Source organism: Silurus meridionalis, chromosome 23, assembly GCF_014805685.1.
Source record: "Silurus meridionalis isolate SWU-2019-XX chromosome 23, ASM1480568v1, whole genome shotgun sequence".
Classification (NCBI taxonomy): domain Eukaryota; kingdom Metazoa; phylum Chordata; class Actinopteri; order Siluriformes; family Siluridae; genus Silurus; species Silurus meridionalis.
Genome location: NC_060906.1, coordinates 26,142,442 through 26,169,125, shown reverse-complemented (window position 1 = coordinate 26,169,125; position 26,684 = coordinate 26,142,442). Strand labels below are relative to the sequence as shown.

At 41.2% G+C, this 26,684-nt stretch overlaps 4 protein-coding genes across 6 annotated transcripts in view; 1 reads left to right on the top strand and 3 right to left on the bottom strand.

The window, feature by feature from the left end:
- The window catches only part of psmc6 (proteasome 26S subunit, ATPase 6), an 8,404-nt gene extending 8,347 nt beyond the window's left edge, over positions 1-57 (top strand). Inside the window, exon 12 of the mRNA XM_046836424.1 lies at positions 1-57. This exon is cut by the window's left edge and continues 113 nt beyond it. Coding sequence (XP_046692380.1) covers positions 1-42 — 42 coding nt within the window. The 3' untranslated portion in view covers positions 43-57.
- A 4,326-nt stretch (positions 58-4,383) lies between these two features.
- LOC124377112 (cell growth regulator with RING finger domain protein 1-like) lies at positions 4,384-5,512 on the bottom strand. The gene is made up of 3 exons (XM_046836439.1): positions 5,488-5,512; positions 5,205-5,312; positions 4,384-5,108 (listed from the first exon to the last, which is right to left on the bottom strand). Exons 2-3 carry the CDS (start codon positions 5,217-5,219, stop codon positions 4,791-4,793), a joined length of 333 nt encoding a protein of 110 aa, XP_046692395.1. The 5' UTR covers positions 5,220-5,312; positions 5,488-5,512; the 3' UTR covers positions 4,384-4,790.
- Positions 5,513-6,087: 575 nt separating this feature from the next.
- On the bottom strand, positions 6,088-23,170 carry LOC124377105 (cell growth regulator with RING finger domain protein 1-like). Of its 2 annotated transcripts, XM_046836427.1 has the most exons (7): positions 23,167-23,170; positions 11,230-11,368; positions 9,892-10,023; positions 9,292-9,510; positions 7,165-7,312; positions 6,880-6,987; positions 6,088-6,763 (listed from the first exon to the last, which is right to left on the bottom strand). In XM_046836427.1, the coding sequence occupies exons 2-7, from the start codon at positions 11,331-11,333 to the stop codon at positions 6,446-6,448; spliced, it is 1,029 nt and encodes a 342-aa protein (XP_046692383.1). In that variant the 5' UTR covers positions 11,334-11,368; positions 23,167-23,170; the 3' UTR covers positions 6,088-6,445. The 2 variants fall into 2 exon arrangements, with proteins under 2 accessions (XP_046692383.1, XP_046692385.1); XM_046836429.1 differs by lacking the exon at positions 23,167-23,170 and having other exon boundaries at positions 9,333-9,510; positions 9,881-10,023.
- A 2,823-nt stretch (positions 23,171-25,993) lies between these two features.
- LOC124377092 (NACHT, LRR and PYD domains-containing protein 3-like) overlaps positions 25,994-26,684 on the bottom strand; it is a 68,386-nt gene continuing 67,695 nt past the window's right edge. For both annotated transcript variants that reach the window (XM_046836401.1, XM_046836402.1), the window contains exon 13: positions 25,994-26,670. In XM_046836401.1, the coding sequence (XP_046692357.1) occupies positions 26,616-26,670 (55 nt within the window). In that variant the 3' untranslated portion in view covers positions 25,994-26,615. The remainder of the gene's footprint in view (positions 26,671-26,684) is intronic.

Here is a 26,684-nt window from a genome sequence, read left to right as displayed (position 1 = left end):
ATGCTTTACACACTATATGGACCAAGGTTTGTGGACACCTGAGCATCAGATTGGTTCTTTTCGAACATCTCACTCCACATTCAGTCTCCATGTGCTGTCATAATAATCTCCACTCTTCTGGGAAGATGTTCCACTGGAGTTATGTGGAGATTCAATCAGCTAAGGGTGTAAGTAAAGTGATGAAGGTGAGGAGGTTCCTGGGGTTCAGTCAGCGTTCACATTCATTCATCTTTAATAGAGTTTGAGCTCTATAGCAGTAGATCTTCCACAAAACCAACCAATGGAAAGCAGATCTTCCTGGAGCTGGCTTTGTGCACTTTGTGTCCTGCTGGAGCAGGTTTGGGGTCTCCAAGCTGAAGTGAAGGAAAAATGTCGCCTCATCCAAAGACGTCTGGTACACGTGTGTGTAACAGCATGGAGAAGATCAGATGGATGGAGAAGTCGTGTGTGTTTTTAATAAAGTTGAAGACGTGTGTGTGTGTGCACGTGTTTTGTGTGTGTGTGTCAGGTGGACGGCGTTTCTCTGAAGGAACCTCAGCAGATCGTGAGATCCAGAGAACCCTGATGGAGGTGAGTATCTTCACTGTTTCCTGTTAAAGAAAAGAAATGATGTGGACCAGTGTGGTGGGGTTAAGTGTGTGTGTGTGTGTGTGTGTGTGTGTGTGTGTGTGTGTGTGTGTGAGTAAGAGAGAGAGCAGGAAAATGAAGAAACACTTCATAATCTGGAGCAGATGATTACTGAAGTGAACATGTAAAAACCTTTTGTGTAGAAGAAGAAGAAGCCTGGAGGAAAGATCTTTCATGTTGTGGTCACTTTTACTGCATCCAGCGATCCATCACACTGTGTTCCAGTCTACAGTCTCACCACTTCTGCTCCATCAGCATCAGCACTGTGTGCATTCATCTCCACATGCACACCTGAAGATCACCACCACCACCACCTTCTCCTCTGATTCAGTCTCAATCTGACCAATCAGAGCGCAGAATTTATTCCAGAGCTGAACATCAGACCATGTTCCCCAGCCTGTAATCTGATAACTGCACATGTTGCTGTGATCTGTGTGTGTGTGTGTGTGTGTGTGTAACAGCATGGAGAAGATCAGATGGATGGAGAAGTCGTGTGTTTTAATAAAGTTGAAGACGTGTGTGTGTGTGCACTCGTGCGGGTTTAATGTGTGTGTGTGTGGGTTTAGTGTGTGTGTGTGTGTGTGTAACCATCACGACCCCTCAGTAGGCTACATCCTACCTGCCTGCGTAGGGACCCTGGTTTTGTTGATTAGGACGCAGTGTATTGTATCACCTCATTAAAGCTTCATACTGAATCTGTGTCCTGCTTTCCTTCATGCTGATTTATGCTAATGTGACTCCGCCTCCTCCTCAATCAGCACTTTATATAAAGCGTGTTGGGACTCGGGCAGAAGAACACTGCAGGAATAAGGAGCGTTTGGGACGGAACCCAGTTATTATTGTCCTAGTCAGTGTTCTGAAATACAAATTAGAAACATAAAAAAACCTGTTTACAAAAATCCAGCTAAAGTTTGGAGGCTTTTCCAAAAACACTCCAAATCCAATCTTTCAATTTCAATAGTTTTGTTGCTCATAAACTCTGAACATGTCCCTGTACTGATGACCCGCATCGTTTCACCCCAGAGTCAGTGTGATCAAAATGGTGAGAAAATCAGTTTTCAAACTAAAACATAGTGTAGACACGGCCAGTGCGTGGAGGCAGTGAGTTACCATGACAGTACAGCGCCCCCTAGAGTGAGACTAAACATGGATAACATCAGAGATCGTAACACAACACACGTCAGAGTTTAACATCATGTCTGACAGTGTGTTATTGTGTTGTTACCCTGTGGACAGCTGCCCCCTAAAATACTTGTTATTCCTCATATTCTGTGACGTGGTTTTCAGTTCACAGCAGTGGAAATATAATTTTAACATTGAACACAAATTTACATTAATTTATGGCCATTTTTATCTTCATAGTCATTTCTCCAATATTCTTATATTTAAAGTTAATTAGAAGAATAAAACATTCTTAAGCAAATCAGTATCAACAAAATCCTTTTAATTGAGAAAATAAATTTTACACATGAATTAAAGCTGCCAGTGATTCAGTGTTAATAAGTGAGTCAGTGTGATCAAAATGGTGAGAAAATCAGTTTTCAAACTAAAACATAGTGTAGACACGGCCAGTGCGTGGAGGCAGTGAGTTACCATGACAGTACAGCGCCCCTAGAGTGAGACTAAACATGGATAACATCAGAGATCGTAACACAACACACGTCAGAGTTTAACATCATGTCTGACAGTGTGTTATTGTGTTGTTACCCTGTGGACAGCTGCCCCTAAAATACTTGTTATTCCTCATATTCTGTGACGTGGTTTTCAGTTCACAGCAGTGGAAATATAATTTTAACATTGAACACAAATTTACATTAATTTATGGCCATTTTATCTTCATAGTCATTTCTCCAATATTCTTATATTTAAAGTTAATTAGAAGAATAAAACATTCTTAAGCAAATCAGTATCAACAAAATCCTTTTAATTGAGAAAATAAATTTTACACATGAATTAAAGCTGCCAGTGATTCAGTGTTAATAAGTGAGTCAGTGTGATCAAAATGGTGAGAAAATCAGTTTTCAAACTAAAACATAGTGTAGACACGGCCAGTGCGTGGAGGCAGTGAGTTACCATGACAGTACAGCGCCCCTAGAGTGAGACTAAACATGGATAACATCAGAGATCGTAACACAACACACGTCAGAGTTTAACATCATGTCTGACAGTGTGTTATTGTGTTGTTACCCTGTGGACAGCTGCCCCTAAAATACTTGTTATTCCTCATATTCTGTGACGTGGTTTTCAGTTCACAGCAGTGGAAATATAATTTTAACATTGAACACAAATTTACATTAATTTATGGCCATTTTATCTTCATAGTCATTTCTCCAATATTCTTATATTTAAAGTTAATTAGAAGAATAAAACATTCTTAAGCAAATCAGTATCAACAAAATCCTTTTAATTGAGAAAATAAATTTTACACATGAATTAAAGCTGCCAGTGATTCAGTGTTAATAAGTGAGTCAGTGTGAACAAAATGGTGAGAAAATCAGTTTTCAAACAAAAACAGTGTAGACATGGGCAGTGAGTTGCCATGACAGTACAGCGCCCCCTAGAGTGTGACTAAACACATGGAAAACATCAGAGATCGTAACACAACACACGTCAGAGTTTAACATTATTTCTGATAATTTTTTTTATGATGATAATTGGACAGTATTTTGCTAAATGTTATTGTGTTGGTACCCTGTGGACTGTGGACAGCTGCCCCCTAAAATACTTGATATTCCTCATATTCTGTGACGTGGTTTTCAGTTCACAGCAGTGAAATATATAATTTTTACATTGAACACAAATTTACATTGATTTTCATCTTTTATGGCCATTTTTATCTTCATAAAGACATTTCTCCAATATTCTTATATTTAAAGTTAATTAGAAGAATAAAACATTCTGACTGTTATTAAGCAAATCAGTATCAACAAAATCCTCCTTTGCAATGGAGAAAAATAAATTTTACACCTGAAATTAAAGCTGCCAGTGATTCAGTGTTAATAAGTTAATAAGCCAGCAGCCATATCACCCTGTAGCCCAAGACAGCTTGCCCACTGAAGCTAAGCAGGGTTGAGCCTCGCCAGTACTTGGATGGGAGACCACCTGGGAAAAACCAGGTTGCTGCTGGTAGAGGTGTTAGTGAGACCAGCAGGGGGTGCTTACCCTGTGGTCTGTGTGGGTCCTAACACCCCAGTATAGTGACGGGGACACTATACTGTAAAAAAAAAAAAAAAAAAAAGCACCGTCCTTCGGATGAGACGTTAAACCGAGGTCCTGACTCTCTGTGGTCATTAAAAAAAAAAAATCCCAGGATGTCTTTCGAAAACGAGTAGGGTGTGCCCGGCATCCTGGCCAAAAAACTTGCCCGCTGGCCTACTAATCATCCCCTCATATTAATTGGCTATATCACTCTCCTCTCCACTAATATGCTGGTGTGTGGTGGGCGTTCTGGCGCAATATGGCTGCCGTCGCATCATCCAGGTGGATGCTGCACATTGGTGGTGGTTGAGGAGAATCCCCCTTTCATATGTAAAGCGCTTTGAGTGCTGCAGAAAAGCGCTATATAAATGTAACAAATTATTATTATTATTATAAGTGAGTCAGTGTGATTGAATGAATCACCCATTTAAATGATTCATTTGATTCACAATGACACTCAGTAGTACTGAGAGACGCAAACCAGTGCTGTGGCTTTGGATTATTTTTGTTGGTGAAACAGCAAAAACGTGTAATGTGGTTATTAAACGCCTCATATAATAATATAAATTCTTGTTTATTAAACTGTTAAATAAATAACACCTGTAATTGTGCATTTTCATGTTTATACAGTGGGGAAATAATTATTTGATCACCTGCTGGGGTAAATTTACCCCGTTATAAAGAAATGAACAGTTTAGAGCAGTGATCTACAACCTTTTCTGCACCTCAGACCAGTCTTTAATGTGTGGAGGATAAATACAACAAAATAAAATGATACGAGCAGAAAAACTGATATTTTATAAATATAATAATAAACGTGAATCACTGTGTTGGTGTTTGTTCATTTTTCTCTCTTGGGGGTTTGAATTTAGCAGTAATGTATTATGTGTTAGTGAGCGAGGCATCATGACCTGCATCAAGAGTGAGTCATAGACAGATGTGGGGGAGACTCCGGGCATTGTTGGTTATAAGCTCCACCCCTCATGACCAGGGGGCGTGGCTGTGGGCGGAGACAGGGTGAAGGACTCGCAGACGAAGGCTCGGCACATGGGGCAGTGCTGAAACCTCCACACACACTCATCACACACACACGCGTGACGACACGGTAATAACACACGGTTCACCGCTGCATTCTGACACACAACACAGTCCCGCCTTAAAGCTCCTGACCACGCCCCCTCTTCATCTGACTCCGCCTCTTCATCTTCCACTTCTGCTTCCCGTGGCTGTGCCTCTTCCTCAGTAGAGCTGGAGCTCACACCGTCCGTGGACATGAAGAGCGGCTGTGAGGAGAGAGTGTTGTTACAGATGTTCAGATGTTACTATGAGGACCGTCAGTGTGTGTGTGTGTGTGTGTGTGTGTGTGTGTGTGTGTTTACCTTCAGGTCGAACATGTTTCCATCAGCAGTGAGCAGGACATGGAACAGGATCCTCGCAGAGAGACGGTACTTCTCATCAGGAACATGAAGAACTGTAACACTCACCACCTGCAAAAACCATTCATCACTATCATCACCACCACCATCACATCCACCACTATCACCATCACGATAATGGTGGAAGTAAAGATAGTGGTGGTGGTGATGAGGTCTTCTTTATCATCACTATCAAGACTAGCAATATGAACAGAAAGGTGTGTGTGTGTGTGTGTGTCTCACTCACAATGTTGTAGGTATCTCTCTCCTCAGCTTTAAGAAGGTAGTGGATGGAGGCGAGTCATGTGACCGGAGCTCCTTTAAGAAGGTAGTGGATGGAGGTAAGTCATGTGACCAGAGCTCCTTTAAGAAGGTAGTGGATGGAGGCGAGTCATGTGACTGGAGCTCCTTTAAGAAGGTAGTGGATGGAGGTAAGTCATGTGACCAGAGCTCCTTTAAGAAGGTAGTGGATGGAGGTAAGTCATGTGACTGGAGCTCCTTTAAGAAGGTAGTGGATGGAGGTAAGTCATGTGACCGGAACTCCTTTAAGAAGGTAGTGGATGAAGGCGAGTCATGTGACTGAGGCATCATGACCTGCATCAAGAGTGAGTGAAAGACACATGTGGAGGAGAATCTGGTCATTTTCCACAATAAAACATTGTTCAGAATCAGATCATAAATAAAACAGAAATAATGTAAGTTCTTTCTGTTCGGCCCGGGACTAACTGACCCACGGACCGGTGCCGGTCTGCAGCCTGGGGGTTGAGGACCACTGCAGTAGAATATTTATGGAAAGTTTATTTTAACAAAGAGAAACAGAATTTGAAAAAAAAACAAAACCATTAAATAAACGTTATAGATTTATTGGTATTTGATGGAGTGGTGAAGTTTTTGATCCCGTAGCAAATGAGAAGATTTATCCTCCATAATCAGATACTTCTTTAGTCTTATATATGGTCTTATAAATCTTTCAGGAAGTCTGGAATTGTGAAATGTAAACTGTGGAGGAAGCTGCGCTGTTTCAGGAACAGCATTTCTCCTGAGGACCCTGGAGATGTTCCCCTGAGGTCAGTGTGGGACACGGACACATGCAGAAGCTACAGGAGTGACATCAGATTCAGACGAGAGTCAAATTAAAAGGTTCAGAAAGAAATTTTAAATAAATAAAAATAAAACTGTAACTGTGTGTGTGGTGGGGGGGTTGGTTATAAGCTCCACCCCTCAGGACCAGGGGGCGTGGCTGTGGGCGGAGACAGGGTGAAGGACTCACAGACAAAGGCTCGGCACATGGGGCAGTGCTGAAACCTCCACACACACTCATCACACACACACGCGTGACGACACGGTAATAACACACGGTTCACCGCTGCATTCTGACACACAACACAGTCCCGCCCTAAAGCTCCTGACCACACCCCCTCTTCATCTGACTCCGCCTCTTCATCCTCCACTTCTGCTTCCCGTGGCTGTGCCTCTTCCTCAGTAGAGCTGGAGCTCACACCATCCGTGGACATGAAGAGCGGCTGTGAGGAGAGAGTGATGTTACAGATGTTCAGATGTTACGATGAGGACCGTCAGTGTGTGTGTGTGTGTGTGTGTGTGTGTGTGTGTGTGTGTGTGTGTGTGTGTGTGTGTTTACCTTCAGGTCGAACATGTTTCCATCAGCAGTGAGCAGGACATGGAACAGGATCCTCGCAGAGAGACGGTACTTCTCATCAGGAACATGAAGAACTGTAACACTCACCACCTGCAAGAACCATTCATCACCATCATCACCACCACCATCACATCCACCACTATCACCATCACGATAATGGTGGAAGTAAAGATAGTGGTGCTGATGATGAGGTCTTCTTTATCATCACTATCAAGACTAGCAATATGAACAGAAAGGTGTGTGTGTGTGTGTGTGTGTCTCACTCACAATGTTGTAGGTATCTCTCTCCTCAGCTTTAGCTAAGGTGAGAACAGCGACTAGCGGATATCGATCTCTTGGAAGGAACCCGAAATCTCTCACTCCAAGATCAGGAGGCATCTGCGTGAAGCACTCTGACCTCTGACCTTTACTTATACTGACATCACTGTCAAAGATTTACTCATATACACACTGTAAATGACAGCGAGGACACGTGAAGGTGTGGCAGTGCAGGTATTACCCCTGTAAGGACACGTGAAGGTGTGGCAGTGCAGGTATTGCCCCTGTAAGGATACGTGAAGGTGTGGCAGTGCAGGTATTACCCCTGTAAGGACACGTGAAGGTGTGGCAGTGCAGGTATTGCCCCTGTAAGGACACGTGAAGGTGTGGCAGTGCAGGTATTGCCCCTGTAAGAACATGTGAAGGTGTGGCAGTGCAGGTATTGCCCCTGTAAGAACACGTGAAGGTGTGGCAGTGCAGGTATTGCCCCTGTAAGGACACGTGAAGGTGTGGCAGTGCAGGTATTACCCCTGTAAGGACACGTGAAGGTGTGGCAGTGCAGGTATTACCCCTGTAAGGATACGTGAAGGTGTAGGAGTGCATGTATTACCCCTGTAAGGACACGTGAAGGTGTGGCAGTGCAGGTATTGCCCCTGTAAAGACACGTGAAGGTGTAGCAGTGCAGGTATTGCCCCTGTAAGAACACGTGAAGGTGTGGCAGTGCAGGTATTGCCCCTGTAAGAACACGTGAAGGTGTGGCAGTGCAGGTATTGCCCCTGTAAGGATGCGTGAAGGTGTGGCAGTGCAGGTATTGCCCCTGTAAGAACACGTGAAGGTGTGGCAGTGCAGGTATTGCCCCTGTAAGAACATGTGAAGGTGTGGCAGTGCAGGTATTACCCCTGTAAGGATACGTGAAGGTGTGGCAGTGCAGGTATTACCCCTGTAAGAACATGTGAAGGTGTGGCAGTGCAGGTATTACCCCTGTAAGGATACGTGAAGGTGTGGCAGTGCAGGTATTGCCCCTGTAAGGATACGTGAAGGTGTAGGAGTGCAGGTATTGCCCCTGTAAGGATACGTGAAGGTGTAGGAGTGCATGTATTACCCCTGTAAGAACACGTGAAGGTGTAGGAGTGCATGTATTACCCCTGTAAGAACACGTGAAGGTGTGGCAGTGCAGGTATTGCCCCTGTAAGGACACGTGAAGGTGTGGCAGTGCAGGTATTGCCCCTGTAAGAACACGTGAAGGTGTGGCAGTGCAGGTATTGCCCCTGTAAGGACACGTGAAGGTGTGGCAGTGCAGGTATTGCCCCTGTAAGGACACGTGAAGGTGTGGCAGTGCAGGTATTACCCCTGTAAGGATACGTGAAGGTGTAGGAGTGCATGTATTACCCCTGTAAGAACACGTGAAGGTGTGGCAGTGCAGGTATTACCCCTGTAAGGATACGTGAAGGTGTGGCAGTGCAGGTATTACCCCTGTAAGGATAAGTGAAGGTGTAGCAGTGCAGGTATTACCCCTGTAAGGACACGTGAAGGTGTGGCAGTGCAGGTATTGCCCCTGTAAGGATACGTGAAGGTGTGGCAGTGCAGGTATTACCCCTGTAAGGATACGTGAAGGTGTGGCAGTGCAGGTATTGCCCCTGTAAAAATACGTGAAGGTGTGGCAGTGCAGGTATTGCCCCTGTAAGAACACGTGAAGGTGTGGCAGTGCAGGTATTGCCCTGTAAGGATACGTGAAGGTGTGGCAGTGCAGGTATTGCCCCTGTAAGAACACGTGAAGGTGTGGCAGTGCAGGTATTGCCCCTGTAAGGATACGTGAAGGTGTGGCAGTGCAGGTATTGCCCCTGTAAGAACACGTGAAGGTGTGGCAGTGCAGGTATTGCCCCTGTAAGAACACGTGAAGGTGTGGCAGTGCAGGTATTGCCCTGTAAGGATACGTGAAAGTGTGGCAGTGCAGGTATTGCCCCTGTAAGAACACGTGAAGGTGTGGCAGTGCAGGTATTGCCCTGTAAGGATACGTGAAGGTGTGGCAGTGCAGGTATTGCCCTGTAAGAACACGTGAAGGTGTGGCAGTGCAGGTATTGCCCTGTAAGAACACGTGAAGGTGTGGCAGTGCAGGTATTGCCCCTGTAAGGATACGTGAAGGTGTGGCAGTGCAGGTATTGCCCCTGTAAGGATACGTGAAGGTGTGGCAGTGCAGGTATTGCCCCTGTAAGGCCTGTTGGAATAAGTGTGCAGAGTTCAGTCGTCGTGTGTAGCGATGTTCCTGCAGGGCGAACTGGAGAACCTGAACACTGCAGCCCCAATAACAACTCAACACACAGTCCTCTAAACAACATGGCTGCAGACACACACCACCTGAAAACACACACACAGTGAACATAGGAGTTATCTCTGTGAGAAAGGCAGAGACACACAGACACACAGAGAGACACACAGAGAGACAGACACAGAGACAGACACACTGACAGAGACACAGAGAGACACAGAGACACACAGACAGACACACTGAGAGACACAGACAGAGAGACAGACAAACAGACAGACACACTGACAGACACAGACAGGGCTGAAAGTGAAAGTGAAAGTGAAGATGAGGTGAGGGTGAGGTAAAAGTGAAAGTGAGGGTGAGGTAAAAGTGAAAGTGAAGATGATGTGAGGGTGAGGTAAAAGTGAAAGTGAGGGTGAGGTAAAAGTGATAGTGAAGATGAGATGAGGGTGTTTGTACCAGTCACTGACGTTAGTGAGGTGTTTTTGTGGATCTCCAGACAGAACGGATTGAGAACCTGAACCATCTTCTTTTCTGGAGCTGGAGGAACATAATCACCTTCATCTGAACTTCTCACAATTACTGGTACATCAAAGCCGAACCTGAACACACACACAAACACACACACACACACACACACACACACACACACACACACACACACACACACACACACACACACAGCTGCATGATTACTCGTATCACAGTCGTGATTGCAGCTTGTGTGATTATATGATGGAAAATGTTGAGATGTAATAAAATAAATAAGTAGAAGTGCAGTTCTGGGAAGAGTCTGCTGAATTTCCACACCGCTAACAAAAAAGACCAGATAGTTCAGTTCAGTTCATGTTTATTTGTGTTGCACTTTTAATAATGAACATGGTCTAAGAGCAGCTTCACACAGATAATGTGGAGATAAAAATGAAGATGTTGTTTATAAGTGTAAGTTTGTCCCTGATGAACAAGTCGGTGGAGACTGTGGTGAAGGAAAAACTCTCTGACAGTCTCAGTTTAGGCAGTGCACGTGTGAAGTGTGTGGTCACGTGACCTTGCGGTGTGCAGTGCGGTGTGCAGTGCGGTGTCCCGGTCCTGTAAAAACACTGGTATATATTACATTTTAAACAGTAAGATGTCATAGTTCTGCTGAATTTGGTATTTCATAAGCTGCTGTTCAGAAATTCACCTGTAGGTGGCAGTGATAACCACAATGCTGCAAAACTGTTGATTTGCACATGAATTAATAATCTTACTTCAGTTGTGTGTGTGTGTGTGTGTGTGTGTGTGTGTGTGTGTATACATGTTCCTGTTTTCTGTTACTGCTCGATACAGAAGTATTGAGAGATGAATCTATTTTTTTATTAATATTATTTTTCAAATCACATCTTTTCATGCTGGTTATTTGTCACTTATGGTATTAATTTAGTCTCATTCTGTTATTGTACCAAATACACACACACACACACACACACACACACACACACACACACACCAGAGGAGGAAAGTAATGAAGAACAAATACTTTATTGTACTGAAGAAGATTTTTGTGGTACCAGATTTTCATTTCACTATTTATTTTTACAGCAACTTTTTACTTTCCTCATTTTTACACAAATATCTGTACTAACATCTACTTTCTAGATGTTGAGATATTTTATGAGTTGCTCAGTAGCTCCTAGTTTTATAACCATAATGACTGTAGAAAGATCATCAGTCATAATCACACACCCAGTGCTCATGTTAGTTCTCACACACACACACACACACACACACACACACACACACACACACACACACACACACACACTTACCAGCCCAGCACTGCTGCTACAGTGAGGATGAAACACACCGCTACCACACTGATGTAGAATAAAGGAGAATATTCATACAGTTTAACTATAAACTCCGCCGCCATACCGGAAACACACACACACACACACACACACACAGCTGCTGTCACAACAACGGAAGCTGCAGAGAACACACACATCCGGTTTACAAGCGGATACGGTGTCCTGGTGGATCAAACCGCGATTAGAAAATAAATCTCCCCGGTAAAGACCTGCACAGCTTCAGTACTGCTCCCGCAAATACACTACAATAAACTACAATACACTACAATAAACTACAATACACTACATTAAATTACAATACACTACAATAAACTACAATACATTACAATACACTACAATACATTACAATACACTACAATAAACTACAATAAATTACAGTAAATTACAATAAACTACAATAAATTACAATACATTACACTACAATACATTACAGTACATTACAAAAAACTACAATACAGTACAATAAACTACAATAAATTACAATACACTACAATACACTACAATAAACTACAATACACTACAATACATTACAATACACTACAATACATTACAATAAACTACAATACACTACACTAAACTACAATACATTATAATACACTACAATACATTATAATACACTACAATACATTACAATAAACTACAATACACTACAATAAACTACAATACACTACAATAAACTATAATACATTACAATACACTACAATACACTACAATACACTACAATAAACTACAATAATACACTACAATACAATATAATACACTATAATAAACTATAATATATTATAATACACTACAATACACTACAATAAACTAATACACTACAATACACTATAATAAACTATAATACAATACACTACAATACAATATAATACAATAAATTACAATACACTACAATACATTACAATAAACTATAATATATTATAATAAACTATAATACAATACACTATAATAAACTACAATAATACACTATAATACATTACAATAAACTACAATACAATACACTACAATAAACTATAATACAATACATTACAATACACTACAATACACTATAATACATTATAATAAACTATAATATATTATAATACACTACAATAACTACAATACATTATAATACACTACAATACACTACAATACAATAAACTAATACACTACAATACATTACAATAAACTACAATACACTACAATACAATACACTACAATACAATACACTATAATACACTATAATACACTACAATAAACTACAATACATTATAATACACTACAATACACTACAATACATTATAATAAACTACAATAATACACTACAATACAATATAATACACTACAATACATTACAATAAACTACAATACACTACAATAATACAATACACTACAATACAATAAACTACAATACAATACATTATAATAAACTATAATACATTACAATAAACTACAATACACTACAATAAACTACAATATACTACAATAAACTACAATAAACTATAATACAATACAATACATTACAATAAACTACAATACACTACAATAAACTACAATACACTACAATACATTACAATACACTACAATAAACTACAATACACTACATTAAACTACAATATACTACAATACATTACAATAAACTACAATACACTACAATAAACTACAATACATTACAATAAACTACAATAAACTACAATACAATACAATACATTACAATAAACTACAATACACTACAATAAACTACAATACACTACAATACATTACAATACACTACAATAAACTACAATACACTACATTAACCTACAATAAACTACAATAAACTACAATACACTACAATAAACATTACAATAAATTAGAATATCATTAAAAAGTGTATTTATTTTAGTAATTCGATACAAAAAGTGAAAGTGGTATATTATATAGATTTATCAAACACACTGATATATTAAAAGTGTTTATTATAATTTTGATGATTTTGGCTCACAGCTGATGAAAACCCAAAATTCAGTATCTCAGAGGATGAGAATATTACTGAAGAGCAATAAATAAATAAATAAATAAAGATTTTGAACACAGAAATGTTGGACTACTGAACAGTATGAAGATACTGTACAGAACTCAATGTTTGGTCGCGGCTCCTCTGCATGAATTACTGCAGCAATGCGGCGTGGCGTGGAGACGATCGCTCTGTGACGATACACCATAGATTCTCCATGGGGTTCAGCTCAGGCAAGTTTGCTGGCTATTCAAGCACATGGATACCATATGCTCCTTAAAACTTGGGATTAGTAGGAAAATTAACAAACATGTTTCATTTTGTTTAAATTGTTGTGTAAATGATGAACATTGACATAAACAATGATGTTTTCAGAACATCAACTGAAACGATCTCATTAAAAAAAAATTAAATAAAAAACAATGTTTTGTTTTGTTGTTGTTTGTTCTTTCTTTAATAATGAAGTGATATCTGGAGCACTCAGTGATTCTTCTGTCCTGCTCTTCAGATGTTGCTCCTCTGTGTGCTCTAGAAGTTACTGCACATGAACCACGCGAGACTTCACTTCAGACCTCGTGCCTGTAAATCATTTATTTTATTTTAGTTTTCATTGTTGCTTTTATGCAGTAATACAGAACAGTTTATTTGTTTTTAGTAATTTATTCTTATTTTATTTATATATATATATGTTTTTTTTTTTTTTCTAAATGTGTGATTTTCTTTACCACCAAAGTAATGTATTTAAATAAAGGGTTGGATGTTTCTCTTTTTTTGCATTTGGTTTCTATGTTGTTTAAAAAAAAAGGAGAATTTTTTGAAGTCCACGACCACATCTTAAACAGGGGTGCCAATAATTGTGGAGGGCACTGTATATGCACTTTCTTACAGAAAGAGATGCTTTTGTTATTCTGGAGAACATCATGATTTATTATGTCTTTCTGGAGAACACCTGGTCATAAGTATGGTATGTGCTTTTTTAGCATCGCATTCCACATTTAGTCCCAATTGGTTCTTATAAATCCGTCACACTTCTGGGAAGATCTCTAGATTTACTGGAGATTCATTCAGCTCTTGTGTGTTAGTAAAGTCAGGTACTGATGAAGGTGAGAAAGACAGGGTTAGGGTTATTTCATTATAATGTTATTGGTTGTACGTGATTGCAGCCACTGTACTGTATATTTTACAGATTCTACAGATTTATTTTTATATATTTTTTACAGCTTTTAACTGTCTAACGTTTTGTTGTTAAAAAAAAAGCAGTTAATACCTGTCAAATTACAGGTTTTACATTGTTATAATTTCAGTTCATAACCATCTTTTTTACAGCTCAGAACTGTTTAAACTGAGTAAAAAAAACATTAAATATGTAAATTACATTTACATTTACAGCGTTTAGCAGAAGCTCTTATCCAGAGTGATGTTCTAAAGTGCTTTGAGTCTGTAGTAATGAATAAATCTACACTGTACACCAGATCACACACTTATTATAAATATAACTCATGAATTCTACAAACTTGGAAAGTGCTAATTTAGGTATTTCAGGAAGATGAAGGTCTTCAGTTGTCACTTAAAGATAATCAGGGACTCTGCTGTACGGACATCTAGAGGAAGTTCATTCCACCACCTCGGTGCCAGAACATAGAAGAGCCTTGAAGTGTACTTACCTCTCATTCTGAGAGAAGGTGGTACCAGTGGAGCAGTGCTGGAGGATCTCAGACAGCGTGGTGCAGTGCGAGGTGTGATGAGGTCACTGAGGTAAGATGGTGCTGGTCCATTTTTGGCCTTGTAGGCAAGCATCAGTGTTTTGAATCTGATACGTGCAGCTACTGGAAGCCAGTGAAGGAGCAGCAGTGGGGTGGTGTGGGAGAACTTGGGCTGATTGAACACAAGTCGTGCAGCTGCGTTTTGGATCAACAAGCCCCTGCGTAACACGTTGGTTCTGGAGGATAAGGCTTACGCGTTAATGTGTCAAGCCGCTGCATTCCTGCACACCATGGCAGTGTTGCAGGTGTATCAGTTTGACCAGCTGCGAGAGTTAGATGTGGAGGGATCGCCAGCAGCCAGGAGATCCAGGAGCTCCGCCATATGCGGGATTTAGCTCTCAGGGCCACAAATGAGACTGCTATGGCCGTTAGCCAGGGTATGGCTGCCCTAGCCTCCAGGAGATTCAGAGCATCAACAATGTGGGAGCGTTCCCAAAGCATTGTTGACACAGCGTCTCATTTCCTCAGGGAACCAGTGTTACTTTATGACATCAGATATTCTACCAACATGCTCGTCTGTTAACTTTAAACCCTAACCCTAGAAATATTACACAAACACCGTAAAGGCATTTGTACTAGAAACATGTGAATCTATGTGATGTTTACAGTGAAAGTGAGCCTTAAATATCCTGTATGAAGTAAACGTCTTGTGGCGGCGCACTTAAACACGAATCGTGGTTCATTATGGTGAAGTTTAATATGTAAAACATGATCCCTAAGGGTTTGCATTGATATTCCACAGAACTAGCAGCTAAACATTTTAACCACATGAACAAACACACGCTCTACCGCTGTTTTAAACACCTAAATGGTGTTTTACATCCGGGGCTGGACTTTACAGAGCTTGCAAGTCTGACTACATGCGCTGCCTAGACATGTTTATGCGTCATGAAAACAGGGATAGGATACATGCTGCTTGTGTTAAAACCTACACACAGCAAAAACGGTTCAATTTTACCAATGTGCCTATAAACATTTATATTTTTCATACATTTTACGCAGTATTTCCACTGATTTGGAATTCTAGCTTTTTAGCATTTGTAAGTCTGACTGCATGTGCTGCCTAGACATCTTTATGCGCAGTAAAAACAGGGACAGGATACATGCTACTTGTGTTTAAAACCACACACTGCTTAAAACAGTTTAATCCAACTTTCCAATGTGCCCATACACATTTATTTTACAGAATATTTCCACAAATTTGTAATTCAGCTCCAACAATGCTTTGCAAGAATCGCCAGTTTGCCACTGCTGAAATGTGGGAAAGCAAACGCTGCCCTGTGCTCTGCACCAGTCAGTATTCAGCCAGTCAATTTCTTTGCCCACTGGTGCCAAGGTGCAACGTTTATCATGACTGGATGATGCTTAATGGTTACCTTTCAAATGCTTGTTGAATTTTTCTTACCTTAAAACAAATTCCTGAGAACAGAGACAAAACAGATCATTACATTTCAGAAATGTTGTTTCACATAACCTAAAAATTGTAAAATCACTGTTAATTACAGCAAAACAATATTTTAGTCTCAAAACAAAATAGACAAATTTCAAGGTGGACATTTTTAAGCGTTTTAGGCAGACAATTTAAGCATCAAGTCCTTATATTACAACTTTACGAAGACAAAGATGATTTTATCACACAAAATTATTTATGTCCTCTGTCCTGCATTGTGTTTTTTCATTGCACACTGCACAGGGTCAAATATGTTTATGTATTTGTAATAAGACAAGCTATTTGGATCCAAGATGGTGGCATGGCAGCAGCTGAGCAGTAGCTCACAGCGGCGGCTCTGGACCCAAAATAGTGCTACTTTTACTTTGTAGCCTGCCTTAAGCAACATACGGACATCGGAGCAAACGGTGTCCCTGTGTACCCCCCGGCGAACACTGCAGGAACCCAGAAACAACCCCAACAACACAATAAACGATGATCTGCGGCAGAAGCTAAACATCAACCAGACCCCAGTGGAGAGAGTGGACAGTTTCCGGTACCCAGGTACCCACACCAACTGAAGAAGCCCGGCAGCGTCTGTACCATCTGAGATGATTAAGGGACTTTAAACTCCCCTCTCAGGTGCTAAAGACTTTTTACACTTCAATTCAATTCAATTCATTTTTATTTGTTTTGCGCTTTTAACAATGAACATTGTCTCAAAGCAGCTTTACACAGATAATGTGGTGATTAAATGTAAATATGTTCTTTGTAAGTAAGTTTGTCCCTGATGAGCAACTGTGGCAAGGAAAAACTCCCCGAGATGGCATAAGGAAGAAACCTTGAGAGGAACCAGACTCGAGGGAACCCATCCTCATCTGGGTTGCACCAAATGTCCATTTGAAGCATATATACAAAGTTGTGGGGTACAGTGATGATGATCAGAAGCAAACTGCACTCCCGAGTCAGTGCAGCAGACCACCGACACCAACTACAGTCCAATCCGTCCTCAAAGCACCCGTTCTACTCCGGAATTACATGGAACCACCCAAGGTGTTGATGAGAGACCGTCCCAAGCTGCACAGAAGTGTGAAGATCCACGGAGGGGAGAGGGGCAGGAACAGTGGTCACTGGAGCCTCAGGAGCATGTTTAACTCGACCGAGAGAGAGAGAGAGAGAGAGAGAGAGAGAGAGAGAGTGTGACGGGAAGAGAAGGATATGGATTATTAAGTGTCCCTATTGGTGTATGAAAGTTAATGTCACTGTGCAGTTTGGACTCCGGCAAGACTCGCTATGGCAGCATAACTAAAAGGGAGAACCAGAAGGTAACACAGACATGAGGGATCTCTGGGATAAGAGACGACCCACCACACCACCGTCAACAAACCTGAGTGAACGTGTGAATGTGAGGGGACGACAGCATACAAATATACCAGTTCACCAAACACTCTATATCCATGTTCCCTCCAGATCTGTGCCTTTACCTAAGAAAAATCTACTGATAAAAGGCTTGACTAAATAAATAAGTTTTCAACCTCGACTTGAACACTGAGACTGTGTCTGAGTCCCGAACACTGATTGGAAGGCTGTTCCATAACTGTGGGGCTTTATAAGAGAAAGATCTGCCCCCTGCTGTAGTCTTCATTATTTGAGGAACCAACAGATAGCCAGCACCTTTTGATCTAAGTAGGCGTGGAGGATCATACTGGTACAGAAGTTCACTCAGATACTGCGGTGCGAGAGCGTTAAGTGCTTTATACGTCAGTAGTAATATTTTATAATGCGAGATTTGATTGGGAGCCAGTGTAGACTGATTAAAACAGGGTGATGTGGTCATATTTCCTAGATCTAGTGAGGACTCTTGCTGCTGCATTCTGGACTAACTGAAGCTTATTTCTGCACTTACTCCAACACCCAGACAGTAAAGCATTACAGTAGTCTAATCTAGAAGTAACAAAAGCATGAACTAGTTTTTCTGCATCCTGTAATAACATCATATTTCTAATTTTAGCAATATTTCTAAGGTGAAAGAAGGCGATCCTGGTGATATTATTCACGTGAGACTCAAAGGAAAGACTCGGGTCAATAATCACACCAAGGTCTTTGACAGCCGTACACGCTGAAACAGAAACACCATCCAGAGATGCTACGGAATCGGAAAGTTTACTTCTAGCTGCATGTGGTCCTAGTAAAAGTACTTCCGTCTTATCTGAGTTGATCAGAAGAAAGTTATTAAGCATCCACTGTCTAATGTCCTTTACACACTTCTCAACATTGTTAAGCTGATCTCTCTCATCTGGCTTTGCTGAAATATACAGCTGTGTGTCATCAGCATAGCAATGGAAGCGAATCCCATGTTTATGAATGATTTCACCAAGAGGCAGCATATATAAAGAGAAAAGCAGTGGGCCTAAGACAGATCCTTGAGGAACACCAAACCTCATAGAGTGTGGAGAACTCACCATTTTCATCCACAAACTGATAGCGATCAGTCAAATAAGACCTGAGCCAAGAGAGAGCTGTTCCTTTATTCCTACAACATTCTCAAGTCTAGCAAGCAGTATAGTGTGATCAATGGTGTGAAAAGCTGCACTAAGGTCGAGCAAAACAAGTAAGGAGACAAAACCCTGATCAGAGGCCAATAACAGTCATTTAGCACCTTAACTAGCGCCGTCTCTGTGCTATGATGAGGTTGAAATCCTGACTGATACATTTCAAAAATGTTATTCATAAGTAGGTGTGAGCAAAACTGCTGTGCTACAACCTTTTCTAAAATTTTGGATATAAAGGGGAGATTTGATATCGGTCTGTAGTTGGACAACTGACATGGGTCAAGGTCAGGTTTCTTAAAAAGGGGGTGGATAACTGCCAGTTTGAAGGATTTAGGTACATAACCAGTGCTAATGGAAGAGTTAATTTATTTTAAAACAGGTTTAATTACCTCTGGAGTTATCTGTTTAAAGAAACTAGTAGGCAGGGGATCAAGAATGCAGGTTGATGACTGATTGTTGACTTGCACCATTGAGAGCGTTCTGATGGGTAGCATCACTTCCTGGTTCGGGAACAGCACCATGCAGGACAGACGAGCCCTCCAGAGGGTGGTGCGTTCAGCTGAACGTACCATCCACACCGAGCTCCCTAACCTGCAGGACATCTACAGCACGCGGTGCAGGACCAGATCCAGGAAGATTATGAAGGACCTCATCCATCCCAACAATGGACTCTTTTCTTTGTTGCGTTCAGGGAAACGTTTCCGCTCCCTGAAAGCACAGAGAGAATGAGGAGGAGCTTCTTCCCGCAGGCCATTCGGAGTTTAAACCAGGAAACACCCAGGATCTAAAAACTGATCCACTCTCTCCATCATCACACTTCTGCAAATATTTTTCTTTCCGTACTACAACACTTTAATCTCTGGACTCGCACAGCACAGTGCACTTTATACCACACCACACCGCACACGGTCACTTTATACCACACCACACTGCACCGTCACTTTATACCACACCATACCGCACACGGTCACTTTATACCACACCATACCGCACGCATACTTTATACCACACCACACCGCACACGTTCACTTTATACCACACCACACTTTCACTTTATACCACACCATACCGCACACGCATACTTTATACCACACTACACCGCACATGGTCACTTTATACCACACCCTACTGCACACGCCACTTTATACCACACCACACACGCTCACTTTATACCACACCACACACGGTCACTTTATACCACACCACACATTTTCACTTTATACCACACACGTATACTTTATACCACACCACACACGCTCACTTTATACCACACTACACCGCACATGGTCACTTTATACCACACCACACACTTTCACTTTATACCACACCATACCGCACAGGCATACTTTATACCACACCACACCACACACGTTCACTTTATACCACACCATACCGCATATGTTCACTTTATACCACACCACACACGGTCACTTTATACCACACCACACACGGTCACTTTATACCACACCACACACTTTCACTTTATACCACACACGTATACTTTATACCACACCACACACACGGCCAATTTATACCACACTACACCGCACATGGTCACTTTATACCACATTACACACTTTCACTTTATACCACACCATACCGCACACGCATACTTTATACCACACCACACCGCACACATTCACTTTATACCACACCATACTGCACACGGTCACATTAAGGACAATCACATCAACCAGCTTAAATTTTGACTGTTTTACTGTTTTACTGTCATAAGCATACCTTGTTTATACACTTTTTTTCTCATATATATCTTTATACTCTTTATTTATCTGCCTTCCTTTTCTTGGTTTATTTTTCTCCCCATCCTATTCCCTCATGCCGGACCACTGTAAAAAGCATTTCACTGCATGTCATACTCTGTATGTATGTGTATGTGACAAATAAAATTTGATTTGACACAATTTTTGAGCTACACGACCTTGGCATCACCTGCAGACGGACGAACGGAATAGGGGAAATTGAAAGCACTGCGTGAGGAAGCGGAGGCTCGGAAAGCGAGCAGAGGCTAGTGCTAGGCTAAAAGTCAACCCTAGCCGGCCTGCTCTACCATCTCTCTGGCTTGCAAATGTCTGCTCCCTGGACAATAAATTGGACTACACCAGACTCCAACAAGCTACTCAGCGTGAGCACAGCTCTGTGTGGTAAGACTTGCTGCGGTGGTCTGTGTGTTTACATCAACACGGAATGGTGTAAGAACTCTGTCTTCATTTTTACCTACTGCTCATCACTGTTGGAGTTTATGGTTGTGAGATGTAGACCTTTAATTTACCGTGGGAATTCACCACCGGTTTTGTGCTCGGAGTGTACATTCCACCTAGCGCTAATGCTAAGGAAGCATTCAAGACCCTACAGAGGATAGTGAGGACAACTGAGATCATCGAGTCTCTCTCCCTCTATGATGGACATTTACACCACACGCTGCATCCGCAAAGCCAACAGCATTGTTGACGATCCCACATACCCACATGGTGTCGGCGGTCTGCTGCACTGACTCGGGAGTGCAGTTCACTTCTGATCATCATCACTGTACCCCGCAACTTTGTATATATGCTTCAAATGGACATTTGGTGCAACCCAGATGAGGATGGGTTCCCTCTTGAGTCTGGTTCCTCTCAAGGTTTCTTCCTTATGCCATCTCGGGAGTTTTTCCTTCACCACAGTTGCTCATCAGAGACAAACATACTTACAAAGAACACACACACACACACATTTACATTTAATCACCACATTATCTGTGTAAAGCTGCTTTGAGACAATGTTCATTGTTAAAAGCGCAATACAAATAAAATGAATTGAATTGAATTGAAATACCTGTCACACACACACACACACACACACACACACACACTCTTCACCATCCTGCCATCAGGGTAGCGGTTCTCATTCACGTCACATTTAGACTGTGCAGCAGTTTCTTCCCTCAAGCCATCAGGCTTCTTAACACAGAACTGAAATGAACTGAACTGAACTTACTTGTCTTTAGCCCGTGTTTTCTGTGATGGATTGTTTATGTAGCACCAGGGTTCAGGAGGAACGTTGTTTTATTTGACTGTGTACTGTGTCAGCTATATATGGTTGAACAACCGTACATTGAAAAAGTTTTTACCAAGTTTTTACCAAAGGCTTTCTCATATCCATTACATGTGTTTATTGACCACTGTAAAAAGCATTTCACTGCATGTCATACTCTGTATGTATGTGTATGTGACAAATAAAATTTGATTTGACACAATTTTTGAGCTACACGACCTTGGCATCACCTGCAGACGGACGAACGGAATAGGGGAAATTGAAAGCACTGCGTGAGGAAGCGGAGGCTCGGAAAGCGAGCAGAGGCTAGTGCTAGGCTAAAGTCAACCCTAGCCGGCCTGCTCTACCATCTCTGGCTTGCAAATGTCTGCTCCCTGGACAATAAATTGGACTACACCAGACTCCAACAAGCTACTCAGCGTGAGCACAGCTCTGTGTGGTAAGACTTGCGGCGGTGGTCTGTGTGTTTATTATCAACACGGAATGGTGTAAGAACTCTGTCTTCATTTTTACCTACTGCTCATCACTGTTGGAGTTTATGGTTGTGAGATGTAGACCTTTTATTTACCCTGGGAATTCACCACCGGTTTTGTTCGGAGTGTACATTCCACCTAGCGCTAATGCTAAGGAAGCATTCAAGACCCTACAGAGGATAGTGAGGACAACTGAGATCATCGGAGTCTCTCTCCCCTCTATGACGGACATTTACACCACACGCTGCATCCGCAAAGCCAACAGCATTGTTGACGATCCCACATACCCACATGGTGTCGGCGGTCTGCTGCACTGACTCGGGAGTGCAGTTCACTTCTGATCATCATCACTGTACCCGCAACTTTGTATATATGCTTCAAATGGACATTTGGTGCAACCAGATGAGGATGGGTTCCTCTTGAGTCTGGTTCCTCTCAAGGTTTCTTCCTTATGCCATCTCGGGAGTTTTTCCTTCACCACAGTTGCTCATCAGAGACAAACATACTTACAAAGAACATATTTACATTTAATCACCACATTATCTGTGTAAAGCTGCTTTGAGACAATGTTCATTGTTAAAAGCGCAATACAAATAAAAATGAATTGAATTGAATTGAAATACCTGTCACACACACACACACACACACACACACACACACACTCTTCACCATCCTGCCATCAGGGTAGTGGTTCTGAAGCATTTGGGCTGTCACATTCAGACTGTGCAACAGTTTCTTCCCTCAAGCCATCAGGCTTCTTAACACAGAACTGAAATGAACTGAACTGAACTTACTTGTCTTTAGCCCCGTGTTTTCTGTGATGGATTGTTTATGTAGCACCAGGGTTCAGGAGGAACGTTGTTTTATTTGACTGTGTACTGTGTCAGCTATATATGGTTGAACAACCGTACATTGAAAAAAGTTTTTTACCAAGTTTTTACCAAAGGCTTTCTCATATCCATTACACGCGTTTATTGACCTTTTGTAAAATAGAAAGTTAGGGTTAGGGTTAGGGTAGAAAGTGAAATAGAAAGTGCATATGCATTAGTTAGTGTATTAAAACAACACAAAACAACCCCAATTATACAATATTCAGTCACTACAGTTGTCCCTCACATTGGGCATTCAGACTGATAGACAGCAGTGATGTCACCATCCAATTACATAATTACAATAAAAAAAAACTACAAACAGTAAAAGTAAAAATACAAAGAAGAAGAAAATTTTAAATATACTAGAATTTGTGTTGTCCTGTCACATATACAGTAAACCCCTGTTTATCGCAGTATTTAAATTTGTTTTTTAAGCTGTAAATCCTCCTCCCCACAATTCAAACACACACAAAAAACATTTTTAAGAATAAAGCGAGATGAAATAAGTGTAAATTGGTAAAAATTCAGTTCACTGTATCACATTTATAGTGAGTACATGTACTGTACAGTGTACAGTTGTGTAGTAATGAAGACTGCATAGTTTCTCTGTTTGTTTATTGGTTGAAGTGACCTATGACCTCAGAAAAGAGTTAAATATATGCAACACCTCATTCATTACTTTCTGTACTGTGATGATTTCTGTAAATAGATGTTTAATATGTTTCTTCAATTTCTCTGCTGTATCATGGCTGACCCTGCTCTGTCCCCAGCTTCCTAACAATCTGGGTTATGTGATCATTTTTTTTACTGTGATGTAGTGTATATGTGAAAATTAAATGCCTATTGAACTAAAGAAAATGAATTGTGAAAATAAAAGAAACATTTAACTGTACAAATGTTTCTTTTATCTTTCACAATTAATTTTTCTTTAGTTCAATAAATTGAATTAATTAATAAGCCTCTGGATGTATTTATGCATTTAACCACATATCAATTTAAACAGACTGCACCAACTTTCCCCAAGGTGGTAAAAAGCGCATGGGACAAAAAAAATCATGACTCTCTCTTTGAAGACCAAGTCTGTAGTAAAATTTTCCTACTTCTTCTTTTACTTTCGGCTTCTCCCATTAGGAGTCTCAACAGCGGATCATCTGTCTCCATCCCCCCCTGTCCTCTACATCTACCTCTTTCAAATCAACTTCCTGCATGTCTTCCCTCACCACATTCATAAACCTCCTCCTTGGTCTTCATCTTTTCCTCCTTCCTGGTGTCTCCATCCTCAGCATCTCCTACTGATATACCCCATGTCCCTCCTCTGCACATGTCCAAACCATCTCAATCTCACCTCCCTCACCTTGTCTCCAAAACGTCCTACATGTGCTGTCCCTCTAATAAACTCATTTCTAATCCTGTCCATCATCTTCCCCCCAATGAACATCTAAACAGCTTCAGCTCTGCTACCTCAGGTCTTACCACAGTCCTATAAACTTTCCCTTTCACTCTCACAGATACTCTTCTATCACAAATCACTCCTGCTATCACTCTTCTCCACCCACTCCACCCTGCCTGCACTCTTTTCTTCACTTCTCTAACACACTCTTCATTACTTTGCACTGTTGGTCCCAGGTACCTGAACTCCTCCACCTTCTCCACCGCTTTTTCCAGCACGTACCTCCACCTCCAGGCTCTTCTTCCCCTGCTCCCTACTCTCACCACAAATCACAATATCATCCACAAACATCATAGTCCAGGGAGACTCATGTCTGACATGTCTGTCCTTCAACCTGTCCATCACCACTGCAAACAGGAAAGGGCTTAGAGCCGATGCTTGATGCAGTCCAACCTTCACCCTGAACCAGTCTGTCGTTCCTACTGCACACTTCACTGCTGTCACACTGTCCTCATACATACTTCTCTCACACACCACCACAACTCCTCTCTTGGCACTATGTCATACACTTTCCCTAAATCCACAAACACACAATGCAACTCCTTCTGACCTTCTCTATACTTCTCCACCAACATTCTCAAAGCAAATAATGCGTCTGTGGTGCTCTCCCTCGGCATGAAACCATACTGCTGCTCACAGATGGTCACCTCTTCTCTCAGCCTGGCTTCCACTACTCTTTCCCATAACTTCATGGTGTGACTGATCAACTTAATTCCCCTGTAGTTACTGCAGGTCTGCACATCTCCCTTATTCTTAAAGATCGGTACCAGCACACTCCTTCTCCATTCCTCAGGCATCTTCTCACCTTCCAAAATCCTGTTAAACAATCTGGTTAAAAACTCCACTGCATCTCTCCTAAACATCTCCACGCTTCTACCGGTATGTCATCTGCTCAAACCGACTTTTCACTCTTCATCCTCTTAATCGCTGCTCTCACTTCCTCCTTACTAATCCTATACACTTCCTGCTTCACCAACTCCACACCATCCAACCTTCTCTCTCTCTTTTATTTTCCTCATTCATCAGCTGCTCAAAATCCTCCCTCCACCTTCTCAACACACTCTCCTCACTAGTCAACACATTTCCATCTCCATCCTTTATTGCTCTAATTTGCAGCACATCCTTCCCAGCTCGGTCCCTCTGCCTGGCCAATCGGTATAAATCCTTTTCTCCTTCCTTAGTGTCCAACCTCTCATACAGCTCCTCATATGCCTTTTCTTTGGCCTTCGCCACATCCCTCTTTTCCTGCTGCTGCATCTCCTTGTACTCCTGCCTACTTTTAAGTCTGTAGTAAAATTCTTAGCTTCCAAAAAACAAACTATAGCTGCTGTATATCAAAATATTAACATCCACATGTACAAACTGATGACCTGGTAGCATCAAGCTTCATTTTTTTCAATCATGTGCTTTTTGAAAAAAAGTAAGTGTAAAGAACTCATTGGTTAGCGAATGTCACTACAATTATATTTTCCTGAGTTTGTGTAACTGTCACTTAATAATAAGTAGCTTTTCCAATACAGTCACACTTTCTTCTTTTCACTGGCTTGCAGGACCAAAGCTGATCAATTTACTTAATAGATGAAGCTTCCATTTAATTTCCTTTCCTGTGTACATTCTTTTCTACCTGGTTAATTTTAGTTCTTTAGATATTTCATTATCGTAAAGAGTAATATGGCAAATGATACAGTTCAACAGAAGACTGAAACAGAATATGTAAAAAATATAAAAACGTGATAATGCACATGATAATGATTGTTACTGGACCCTTTAAATCTTCATTCAGTCCTCAACATCGTCTGTGTAAGTCTCATACTGGATGGTTCTCATGGTAACGCTGTAAATAAACAT